Here is a 13480-nt window from a genome sequence, read left to right on the forward strand (position 1 = left end):
GCGGCGGCGGCGCGGGCCGGGGGCAGGGGCCGGGCCGGGCCGGGCCGGGCCGGGGCGGGCCCCGCTCGCTCCGCTCCCCGCGCGGCGGGCGGGTCCCGGCGGCGGGGGCGGCCCCGCGCTGCGCCGGCCGCGGGGCACGGCGGCGCTGCCCGCGCTCCCGGAGCGCCTGACAATGGGAGCGCCGGCAGCGCGACCCCCCCGCCGCACCCACCCCCCTTCCCCGGCTGTCACCGCACATGCAAGGAGCTACGAAAAAAGGGAAAAAAAAAAAGAAAAAAAAAAGGAAACACATCGCGGCAGAGATGAGAGAAACCTCCGCTCCGCCGCGCTCGGGGAAGGCGCGGAGCTAGACATTCCACCAGCTGTTTCATGTCATTGTCCGGGTTGTTCGGTTTGGTTTTGCTTGGTTTGGGTTATAAGTGGGGTTGGTTTGGTTGGTTGTTCGGGGGTTTTGGGTCTTTTTAAGCCGTTTTACAGTTCTTATCAAAAGATGCACGTCCCACTTTAAAAACAACAACAGCACAACACAGCCCACGACGTTGCCACCCACTTAAATAACAGCTCCTGCCCGTAGCCGTAATCTTCTTCGGATTGTTCCCAGTTAAAAACAAGTAACAAAGTCTCCCATCAGCATAACTTTACAGTGAAGCTTTTAAAGCCTTGTTAGGGAAGGTTCCTCTAACCTCCCTCCTCCCCACCTCCAGCACTACTCCAATTCAAGAAAAGAAATTCCTAGTAAAGCCCACTTCAACAATCAGTTCAAGACATGGACAGGTCTATAGGGGCTCATAAATTACACAGGAGTATTCTCTGAAGTGTTCTTATAAGTTGAAAATGTTCCAAACCTTCCAATTTCTAGGACTGTGTGATTTTTGTAATATAGTTTTGTGCAATTAAACTAGATAAAGATTTTTTGTTTGTTTGTTTAGACAAAAGGACACACAAAATCCCCAGAGGTCTTTAAGGTGGTGTAAATTCAAACACATAAACAAACTCAAGTCCTCCCCTCCCACATATCTGAACAAACCCCTTCTAGTCAGTGGTGGTTTATTAAAATCTCCATGCTGTGCTGAATATCAATGTAATGTGTATTTTGGAATATAATGTCTTACACAGATATTTTCCCTGTGTTACATTCCTAATGCAGTATTGACAGAAACACTGGCAATTGACTTTTCTAAGACATTGTCATCACCAAAGTGTGATGACCCCTGTGTATTTCATTCTTCGGTTTTCCAGAGCATGGGAGTGCTTTATGGTGACATAGTGGGAGCCTCTTCCTTCCTTTTACCCCTATTTATTGTGGTTTAAAAAGCAGTTATCTAGTTCCACTGATGGTGACCACACTACACACTGAATTACACAAACACAGCATCTCTCTTCTGTGTTCAGACCTAGCTGCTAAGCAATCACTTAGGAAATAGTTTTCAATTTAGAAGTGAAGTTCATAGTTGAAAAAGCGGGTGTCAGTATAGTTCTAATTAAAATGTAAAGACTTGTGCAGAACAAGGCTTGGTACTATGGTAAAATTCTGTCATTGCTGCTTTCTTTGCTTGATATTCACACACCAGTGGAAAAGAAGGGGCTTTTTCCCTCTCCTTTTTAACAAATTCTTCTGCTTCCTGAGCTTAATTCATTAATCCTGTGGCATTGTATCTGCCAGATTCAGCAACTCTATTGATCAGCAGCATTGTTAAGAAAAGAAAATAAAAAATAATGTTGATTTTGGTCATTCCCACACTTGTTATCCTGAGCATTTTCATGCTCCAGGCAGTGGATTAGAGCTCCAAAATGACAAGAGACGCCTGTCTGTTTTCCATGGATTACTTGCTACAGACATTCACACTGCAAAGGAATTCATGTCACTTTGAGATTATTTGGAGAATTGGCCTAATGAATTATCCTTTTGTATTGAGAAAACAATTAGAAACAAAACACAAAAGATGCACCATATTCAGGACTTTATAGAGCACATCATTTTACCATGATGTTGTTACACTCAATTTACTTCTAGTTGCATAAAGAAGGCACAGATAGTTCTTTTTTTTCTTATAAGAAGATAACACCAAGCTAAAAACCTATCTTTCTCATGTTGAATGAAAGCGTAACACTCCAGACTATTTTACATCAATCAAATAAACAAACCACGTCCCCAGTCAATATATATTTTCCTCAGAAAACGTATGGATTAGATATAATGAACACTAGTTTATGCAAGATTACATCTGAGAAATATAATACAGCATTATTTAAGGAGAGATGACAGAGAGTTTTTACATCCTTCATGTGAGAGACCACTCACTTTTTGCCTTCCTCAGTGGGATATGACAGTCCAAAGACATAGAGAAGGGTAAAGCCTGATCCTTCTGCTACTTAGCTCTAAGTAGTGCTAATCAGATAGTCAGGAGAGCATACGCTGCACCCCTTATAAGGAGAGGGGCAATGGCAGCACTTCAGTGGTGCTTGAAGAGGCTTTATATCCCACAGGCACCCATTGCCTTATGGTGCTTCTGCCAAGGCGAAGCTGGGCTCTGCTTGGAAGGAATGACTTGGCCAACGCTCGTACAGCCAGTGCCAGAAACATCAACTCTGGGAATTTAGGGTGGGCAACAACTCACTCTCAAATAACAATCTATTCACCTTTTTTCTTTGGTCTTTTAAAAGCTGCTGAATTTAGAGAGAGGCAAAAAAGCAAAATCCAAACTTTCTCATTTCTTCATATAATACCCTTTGCCTCTGAAGAAATGAAGACCACTGTTATTAGCTTAATGAATTTTTCTATTATTGGGAAGCAAGTTCTAAAGGAATAACAGTTCTTCTACATTTTTTCCCATATTTGTTGCAGATTTTATTTTCTGTAATGGTATTTATAAGACATTCTATATAGTGTTTTATGTTTCAAACACCAGATAGGCCCTTGTGAGCTCTGTTTAACATTTCTGCTCTCATGCTGTGTTGCATTATAATTTGGAGGTTTTTTATGCCACCTTCCAATATGTGCAGCAACTTCACATTGATAGAGCTCACAAAAAGTTATACTTGGATGGTTCTGGGCTTTCACTGTTGACCATCCATGCAGAATTACTCTAACAATCACTTACAATTTGGCATCGTTTGGTGCTTCTCATTACTCAGAAATAGTGCTACTTGACTCATGATTACTTCAAACCTTGCTGCTTGCTGCGAATTTTATGCTTAGAAGCTCTTGAAAGCTTAACTGCTCTAAGCAAGTCATTAGTTTGTTTTAGAAATGTACTTCTGTTTTGAGGATAGTTTCCTGTGTTTTGGATGAGTCATTACTTGTTTATGTGGATGTGATCAGGTCCTTCTCAAAACTACGCAGAAATTACCAGAATCCAGTTCTGACACTTGATACTAATGCACTAATCTTTGAGATAAAGATTTCTTGGGTCAAGTGTGCAATTTCTGTCTAAAATCAGAGAAAAAACCCCAAACCTTTTCATTCTGCATCTGATTGCTAAAAACCTCCTTAGTGAGCACAGTCATGCAGGAAATGTGAAATCTTAACTCAGATAAACTCCCTGCTATTTTTGTCTATAGCAGGTGAATTGCTTGATAAGCAGAATATTTACAGTTCTGCAAAGGGTCCCTCTGAAATTCTCCAGCTGTAAATATAATGATTCTCTGAAAGTGCTCTCAAATAACTGAATCATTATCGGTCCAAAAGGAGGCTTAGTCTAGAAAACTATCTTAAGTAAGTGCATTTTTCATTTGATGTGTGACAGACCCAGAATGCAGTGTCACAACCTAATGACTTCAAAAGCAAAATCTCCTGTAAGAATATCCAGGCATCATCTACCACATTTTACCCTTATGTCCACACTGCCACTCTCTCATGTGGGATGCTACAGACTTCTAGATGCATGGTGAACAAGAATGTCTAGAAATAATCCTTTTGGGCATATGAAAGGGGTTGTTTTTCACACAGTTTCAGTGCATGCACCTGCTAATGGAGTAAAAAAAATCATCAAGTGGTGCTGTGAAAAAACAACAGTGCAGAGGAACTTCGGATGTTGGCCACTCTCCTGAAGGAAACATGTCATGAAGTTCCACTTCTGAAGTTCAAGTCCTTTGCCTATGTAAGACAGGAATCTAGATCTGGAATCTATTTGACATGAGGCTTATCACTGACACAGTTGTTCTCTTTCTCTCGTGGAACAAAAAAACAAAAAAAAACCCCACAAACAAACAAACAAAACAAAACAAAACAAAAAACCAAACCAAACCAAACAAACAAAAAAGGCAAAACAAAAAACCAAACAAAAACAAAACAAAACAAAAACAAAACAAAAAAGGTGGAAAACTATAGAAGGCCTATACATTGAAGAAAAATGCTTCTGATAATCAGGCCTGCTGAACTGGATATCAGCTATTATTTTTAGTGTTGATGATTATCGCATTAGCTCGAGTGATTATAAGTATCGGTTTCCACCTGTTTTGTAGGAGATTTAAAATTCTGTTGAATGGCACTTTTTGAGTTCTGAAGCAATCACAGAGCAAAGTTATTTAAAAATGCATCAGCAAAAAGAGATGTTCAGGTGTAGAGTTTAAAATTTTGTGAAACTGGAGTTGCCAAAATCACAGGCTTGCATTTAGATCTGGAAATATTCTTACTTTTGGAAGTCTAGACATGTCTTTTTCCAGCTTTCCCTTGGGCTATGTTGCATTTGGTAGCTTTATTCAAATCTCTTCAATCTACATAAATCTGTAACATTTCTTAATATTGAATATGATTGGGTTGCTAACCACACCAGTCAGTGTCTGTGTTCTCTCAATAACACTGCATCTTACCATCTTGTCACAATCAACTTTTCCTTCATTTCTCAGGACTAATGAGACTGTACTCTATGTGATGCTAGTACTTTTGGCAGCATAATGGGATCTGTATCAGTATGATGTGTTTTATTCACAATGCATTCAGGTCTATTAAACACCTCATTAAATTCTTCAAAAATTTTCTTTGCATCCTGTTCTGTAGACAGGTTATATGCCTGTCTGAACAGCAACGTTTTCAGATTGCTCTTCAAACCTAAACAAATCTTTTCTATTCCCTTGGCCTCTGCTGCCTGATGTTTATCTCAAACACAGATGTACAGCACCTGTGATGTCCAGAGCCATGGTAAGAAACCCACCTTAACAGCTCAGTGCCAGGCATGTGACTTTAATAAGAGTTACAAAAAGTTTATTTTCCCCAATTCCTGGTATGGGTCAGTAGCTTCTGTTTTCAATGGATTAACTGCAGGGTACGCATGCAAATTGAACAAAACTTCCAAGTCTTTTAACTTCCAAGCACAGACTTCTGTCTCTCTAATTGCTTATGTTCATTGGCTGTTGAGCCTTCGCTGAGGAAATACTGGACATATGTTTTTTTTTACAGGAGATGAGGGAAATTCAGATAAATATTTGATGTTCTAATTCTTCAGAAAAAAAGCCAATTCAAGAAAAATCAAGGGGAAGGGAAAAGGGAAAGGGAAAACAAAAGAAACAGCAGCTTGTTGGGGGAAGTCTAATCAAACCGGAAGGTCTCCTCCCAAATGACCAGCTGCAGAATCACTTGCTCATCTATCCCAACAGATTTAATGGTTAGTGGATCTCTGAAAAGATAGATTATAAACCAGTTATGTCCTTTTCTCCACTACTTGCTGTAGAGACAACTTGCAAGTTGCAGTACACACAAATGGGTTAAACATTCAGTTACAAAAGCCAATTTTGGCTTTTATCACCCACTTTTTTCCAAACTGTAACAACTGACAATACATAACATATTTTCCTGCACAAAACCCAACAAACTACTATGATCAGGAAAATAAGGCATAAATAAGGTCAGGATTTACTGCTTGTCTTTGAAAGTCATCTTCTGTTCTGATTTGCATCTTTAGGCCCCTGTATGCCTTTCAAGGTCTGATCCTGAGGGATTTCCTCAAGGCCGCACACTGAGACGTTAACGTGACGAGAAATTGATCCCGCGTTTCTCGCGCACTATACCAACAGCCACATCCTTACCTCTTCATTTGTCATAGGATGCAAGTCATTCCTGTAAACCCTAAAAGTCCCTCCTTATCACTCCGTATACAGAAAATCCCCAGTTCTAATTGTATCTGGGATCCATCATGGCCAACCTTTTGGCCCTATGTAATTTTGCTTAGTTACATTTAGTTGCAACTGTCAAAGGCTTGAAAGACACAACGCTATCTTTTGTGCCACCCATTCATCACAGGTTTTTAAATAGTCCAGGTGAATTGCAGCAAACCACAAACTGCAAGCATGTGCAGCATCTGCTAAGATCATCATTCTTTTCTGAACATTTCTTCTATTTTTTTTTTTTCTTCTTGTGCTGGCTGGTTCATTAGTATATGACAAAGATTCAAACCCAATAAAAACGTAACCACCAACTGTCATCTTCATATATAATCCCTATTTGATTTGCTAGACTGTAAAACATTTTCATGAGGATGCTTCTTTTCATAGACAAATTGCAAGTCAGATTCTCTTGAATAGATCCTGTGGGTGCAAATTGTCTTTGGAAGATCAAACAATATCACACAAACATAGGGGCTAAAGAGTCAGTTTATGGCTTCTGATTCTAAAACTGATAGGTATTTAATCACTGCTCAGATAGCCTGTGGAAACTGGGAATGGTAAGTAAACTGTGTAAACTGTGATAGCTTAGGAAAACTTGGTTGAGTTTTCAATAATTTGACCTCTGGGATTACTTTTAGAGTCAGCAATATGTGCAAATGTGTGCTAGAAGAGGAGAGAGGGGAATTCAAAGAAAAACAAGCTCTAAGAAAGCATTAACTAACTCTCTCTTTCCCTCTCTGAATCCCCAGTGATTAGGGATTTCAGCAGGGGAGGGGAACTTTATACCTCCTCTAGATTGCATTTGTAACTGTTTCAGAAAATCTTTACACTACATTATTTTTCTATTTGCTTTTCTGACATCAGATTCCGTGATATTTTAGTCAGGTAAATATAGACATTGGAAAGAAAGGCTCCTCTCTCCTGAAGTGTTGAAATCCAAAACAAAGATGGGATGGAGCTGAACCAGTCAGTCACATAAATCTTGTTTGTGGAAATCCAAACGTAGGTTGGACACATGCACATACATATACCATTAGAGCAATTTTCTAGGAGAATAACTGAAAAAGCAGCTTGGTTTCTGTTTCTCAGGAATTCTAGAAATACTTCAAGTACTTTGGTACTGTGATGATTGTATGTTCACACAGAGAGAATCAGTACAAAGAGCATCAGGTAGCAAAACAAACATCCCTGAATCTACAATGAGGATTTTTACACCAGTACTTAGTCTTGGAGAAAGTGTAGTCAAACCCAAGTCTGAACAGTTGCAGTCCCCCGTCCCTCTTTTCTTTCCAGGCAGGATATGAAGCTGCTCAGAACTCTCTGGAGCATCTCACCCTGTGAGTGGAGACTAACAGTATTGGTAGAGGTGTAAATGTGGCAAAGGAAAGAGAACATATGGCCACTTGTAGGGTGGAGTGCAGCACCAAACCAGCCTGACACCTTGTTGGAGATTGTATGTAATGGAGCTCTGCTGACACTGTGTAACTTCTTCTTGCTCTCTCAGAGCCTGCCCTGTCTGTAATTTCCTTTAACTGAGGAGAAAAAAAGACAAAGATGCTGGCACTGACAGTAAATATTTCCCACAACAGTGGAAATTCTTAATTTTGGACCAGAATTAGCTACTTAGCAACACCTTAGTGACTTGTGATCAGAATAGGAAGGAAAAAAATTATATATTAATAAGCCAGCTTCTCTGTTCATGCAAAGTAGTTTAATTAAAAAATGTGTTATATTATATTATACTAAAAGAGTCATTGGAAAAAGGCTGGACTCATATAGACACACTATGTATATATGTACACTATGTGTATATATATAATATATGTATCTATATATATATACACGTAAAGACATTACATGTGCCATATTGGTAGTAGATGATAATTAGCATAATTAGCCATTTTAAATTCCCCTGCACTTTACAATATCTCAGAGATTAATCTCTCAGGTTTTCCTTTTTGGTATTTTTTTTCTTAAAGTTTTACCAATCAATTCTTTAAATTATAAATGTATCTATGAAGATTGCTTTTCTTCTATATTTTCTTTCTTTTTTTTAATATTTGTCTCTACCTTCAAGTAGAGACAAACAGAACAAAAATATGTTCATAAAGACAAAAATTCCATTGTTTGTACTGATCAGCACAGACTAGGCAGTGAGGGGGAAAAAACTGAGGCATCTTTTGAATACAAATGAAGGCAGCATGTTGGTATGTGAGTTCTCAGGTTCTGAAGCTACTTGTCATTTGCTTTTAGTGACTGAAACCTCACTCTGCTCCTCTCCCCCTCCACCACAGGATAAAGTTAAAGAAAACACTGCCACTCCAGGAAGGTTGAAATTGCAACACGCAATGCATGCAAAAACTCAGTGTTTACCCATTTGCAGCAATGTTCCATGTCAGACTTATGTTTACCGATGACAATTTTGTTCTAAACACACCCTTTTAGCTGCTGATCAAGAGCCTCGAAACTACTTCTGTGATGGAGCTAACAAGGAACAGTGTGCCTAAGCATAGAATTAGTGTCCTTAAAGGTTTTATTGTAGTGGCAGACCTGACTGTTAGGAGAGCTGATTCGTGCCCAAAAGGTCTATTCTGTGCTTCAGAACAGGGGCTTTCACAATAAATTTGGAAGGATAACAGGAGAAAAATAGTACTCCGCACTTCAAATGAATTTTGCCTCCCATTTTTCTTCCAAAGTGTTGAATGATACATGACATCACATGATGTGTGGTAATTCTCCCTTCTCCATTTTGAAGTGAATAAATGGATTCTATTTCTGAGAAAATGTATTAAAGCCAAATTTTACTGTCAGTTACACTGATGTCAGTCCCTAGCAAAACAATTAAAATACAATTCCTCTGGATTCACACTGATGTAATGGAGAGAAGAATATGGTGCTTGAAAAAGCAGCTGTCACCTTATGGAAAACTTATGAAATATCTTATTTGGAAAGAAGCACTCTTCTGTGCAGTCAATTTCCCTGTACTTCTTTTCTTCTGGTCATTTTTTCTGAAGACAGTGTTTTATAACAGAATCACTGTTGTTTCCTAAGAATTTATCTCTTTCTGCACTTTTCCCCACCTGACATCATAATCCTCTTGGTTGTGATATAATAATCATTTTTACAATGACTGATTGTGATTCTACAAGCTGGGCTTAAAATCTGATCCAAAAAATGCCTTTTACTCTGATATCTTACATAACGTCATATCAAATTTTGTCTCAAGAGATAATAATTTCAACCAAGTGACATCAATTAAGTTTTCATACAAGGGAGTGGTACACTTGGTATAACTCCCTAGAGATAAATTCCTCCAGACTTCACAGTTTTATGATTTGACCTTTAAAAATATTTCCACGTTCTGCCCAATGCTTGGTGATAAAAGTCTAATGATTCTGTTGAAGAAGAAAACATTGCATATACAGTTCAGTCCAGTCTCCCACAGGAGTTAAAATTTGCGACAAACAGAAGCTTAAGGAAAGGAAAATCAAATGCAAATATATTTCTCATGAATTGTTCAATGAATTTCAGATACCATAGTGATTTATGTGAATAACTTGAAAAGCAACATCCTTCTTGACAAGTGCTGAGTGAGTACCCTTCTAAAGTTTTCAGTCTTACGTTTGAGGATACAGTTTCATCCTGTATTTTTGCTCTGAAATTCAGTGGTTTCTCTGTTCATCCTACCATCTTTGGCAGCTTTAACTGGAGTTATTCATGGGTTTCAAATTATGCACATGGTTTGCTGGATCTGTGCCTATGTGTGTTGAAATTTTGTAAAGAGTAGGACAGACAGCACAATCCAGAATCAGGGAGAGCCAAGTTTTCTTTTCTAGTGCACTTCAAACATCAAGGAAGGACCTCTGGGAAAAATAGGTATCTAGGGAAGCAGGTTATCAGACAGTGTGTAAACTAAACCTTACCTTCTTGATAGCTGATAGTACTTGAATATTAAAGACTGCTTAAACTTAAGCAGCCTTAAAACTGCTTAAAAACTTAAAACAACTTAAACTTAAAACTTAAGCCTACTGACTAAATCAGCTAGATGCAGGACCAAGATTTCTAGAATCGCAAAGTTTCATTTTCATGTGCAAGTAGACCATTCTGCCAAGATTTGAACTGTAAGTTATTTTTAACAAATATTAAACTCTGTTTTTTTTAAAGGACTGGATTTCAATGTTTTCATCTATAACAGATATTTCTAAGGAAATTACTTCCTTAATTTAAATATTCTGCTTTTTGTAAGACACTAAACATACAAATGAACACATGAAAGAAGTAAACTTATAGGTTTTTAATAGTTTCTATTTTAAACTTGTTATTTATCATTAAAGATCTCAGAAGTTTCCACCCTTCCACAAATTTTATATTGCAAAATCAAGAAAACTCTGGCCTGTGAAGGAGTTTTCAGGTAAGATGTCCTGCTATTGTAAAATGATCCATCTGGAGTGCCCAGCTATAGAACTGTTAAAGCAAATTTCTCTGTGCTATCATCTCCATGAAAGCCATGTGCACACAAGATGAGTCTCACAGAGCAGAAGATGGATCTCTGGTGACATGAATTAGTACATAGCATGTGTTGCTTCGGAAAACTTTGTTTCATATTGAATACTGGTTGATGATACTCTCCAGTAATATCACATTACAAAACTGATTATAAAAATACCACAACCATATTATGGATAAAGTTATTATCCATTCTGTTTGCCACACCAATGCCTCACCATGCAAATCCATCCTAGATTTATTGACCGCAAATTATTGTATATATGAAATAAATGAGTTGGAGAAAGAGGCATATCTTTATGGCTTTCAGCACATCTCCAATGGAATCAGCATGAAAAATGCAAAAGCTATTTCACTAATCTCTTCCAACATTTTGAATCTGAAACAGCCACTGCTTCAAAAGCTGTATTTCTTCACTGATTGTGTTTTCAGGATTCCTGGAAAAAGGTTTTCAAAGTATATTTTAGGAGAGAGATTAAGTTGTTCTCTTGTTTGTGTAGTTCCTCTTTTTTTTTAACATATTATATAGTTCAATTACTGGAAAGGCAAAGTTTGAGATGGTTACTGTTGTTTTTGCATGAAATTGATCTGGGCCCCAGCCAAACTCGAGTCTCATTCTCGTTAAGGCAGAGACATTCAGATGAAAATTAAGATCCTTCTAGTGAAATACACTGGAGGATTAAGTTACAAGTGGCAGGACACATTACCTTATTTATCTAGTTGTGTTTGCATGATTCTCTAGACCAGCCATTATGACAAATGTTTCTTACACAATCTATTTTCAAGACTATTTCCATTAAAAGTAACATGACTGAGTACACTGCTTTGCTCATAGTTGAGATATGCTCCTATGTTTATATCAAACCAATTAATCTGTGTTGCTTTAAAGCAATAAAAGTGGTTCTGTAATTGCCACATGTTCTCTGCCATTTTCAAGTCTGGAAACTAGAAAAAAGTTAGCAAGTTTCTGTGCACGCTATTTCTTCCTCACACATTTGACCTCAATTTTATCTTGTGCTGATTTATGTTATAAAACATTCTAGATCCTTTATGTGTGTATGATCTAGGAAAAAATCTTATTTTTTTCTAACATTTGGATTAGATATGTAAAGTGATACTCTTATTTTTACTATTATGGTTATTTCAAGCATTTTTCTTGCTTAGCATTATGGTGGTTGTACCTACCATGTTACAGGTAAAAATCCCTGAGAAGCTACATTAAAACAATGTAGTTGCTGACAATCACATCATTAGCATCCTCTTGCTGGCAGCTGAGAAATGTATTACATAGGCCCCCTTGACACATCTGCTCTTGTGCAATATCTACCATCATCTTCAAAAGTATGTATTAATTCTGAGTGCCTCCATCTGAACCAAATTAAAAGATCCTGAATTTGCAGTAATGGGTGTCCTAAAAACTGTTTTTCATAGAATGTTACATTTGGAGCCAAATACAGTTAGCTACCATGTCTGGAAATCCCTTGGAAAGCATTAATTGTGGGTTTAAATTTGGGGAATTAAGATATTTAAAATTCTGTCCTATGGTGTCTCTATATGCAGGCAGACAAATAAGGAAGGGTCTTCTTTTCAGTATCTGGCATTACAAGGAACATATTTCTCTATGCACTTTTGGTACCTTCTGTGAAAACCTTTCCTTTACATTCATAGGTTTCATTGTGTGGGAACCCAGCTGGAGTTCTGCATCCAGCTTTGGGGTGGTCAGCACAAGAAGGACACAGACTTGTTGGAGCAGGTACAGAGGAAGGCCATAAAGATGACTAAGGTGATGGAGCATTTCTCCTATGTGGAAAGGCTGGGATTTGGATTGTTCAGGCTCCAGGGAGACATTAGTGCAGCCTTCTGGTACCTGAAGGGGCTACAAGGGAACTGGAGAGGGACTTTCCCAAAGGTGTGTAGTGCTAGGACAAGGGGGAATGGCATCAAACTGAAAGAGAGTAGATTTACGTTGGATATTAGAAAGAAATTGTTTATTATGACAGTGGTCAGGGACTGGAACCTGTTGCTCACAGAAGTTTTCAGATCCCTCAAGGTAAGGGTGGATAGTGGTTTGAGCAATCTGGTGGAAAGGGTCCCTGCCCACAGCAGGTGGGTTGAAACTAGATGATCTTTTAGGTCCCTCCCAACTCAAACCATTTTATGATTTTATTATTCATGCAAGCTAGAGCACCAAAGGCCTATTCAAAGCTAAATTCAGGTTAAAGCAAGACACGGAAAGATTTAGGGCATGGAATTACATTCAAGGTCATCAGGAGTATTTTTTCACCCTAAGTGGGGGGTAGCAACCTCCTTTGGACATCAGGCTTTAATGGGACTAAGGTTACCTGCCTAGGAAGAGCTCCAGGTGTATGGAAACAACCTGGGGAGCAGAACAGGTAGTTTAGTACATGGATAGTTATATATAGGGGATTTTTCTGCCATATGGAACATCTTACGGCTACTCAGCAGGCTGCATGTTTTGAGACTTAGGCTGTAGGGCTGAGGTACAGTGCTGTGTGACTGTGAGTTGTTATGCAACATCTGATTATGGGAACACAGCCTGTGCTTAGTTCATGGTAAAAATGTGTGAGCTCATACCTCTGCCATCAATGCAAGAAAATAGGTTTGGATCTACTTTTGCCTCTACTGCATAGTAACTATTCACTGCTGAAGCCTTATTCTTTTCAATGCAGCACAGTGCAGAAGCAATTTGCCCATCACTAAAGAGTCTAGCTGGAAATCTCATCAGAAGCAGAAGGTAAGATGATGCAGAAAAGAATTGATAAAAATCCCCAAAACCTAGCTTTCTAAATTCAGAGACCAAGTGGTGGGAAAAGAAATTGAAGCTCCTTCTGGAGAATGTTGTGGTTCGTAC

At 38.5% G+C, this 13480-nt stretch overlaps 1 protein-coding gene across 2 annotated transcripts in view; it reads right to left on the reverse strand.

The window, feature by feature from the left end:
• Positions 1-13480, reverse strand: part of SEMA3A (semaphorin 3A) — a 276486-nt gene that overhangs the window by 163881 nt on the left and 99125 nt on the right. Inside the window, exon 1 of one of the 2 annotated variants that reach the window (XM_031506947.3) lies at positions 314-645. The exons of the other annotated variant lie outside the window; for it this stretch is intronic. Within the exon in view, the coding sequence (XP_031362807.2) occupies positions 314-371 (58 nt within the window). The 5' untranslated portion in view covers positions 372-645. Of the gene's footprint in view, positions 1-313; positions 646-13480 lie in introns of those variants that run through there. 2 annotated transcript variants of the gene reach the window in all.

The sequence above is a fragment of the Lonchura striata genome, chromosome 1A (genome assembly GCF_050655825.1).
Source record: "Lonchura striata isolate lonStrDom1 chromosome 1A, ASM5065582v1, whole genome shotgun sequence".
In the NCBI taxonomy this organism is placed as follows: Eukaryota; Metazoa; Chordata; class Aves; order Passeriformes; family Estrildidae; genus Lonchura; species Lonchura striata.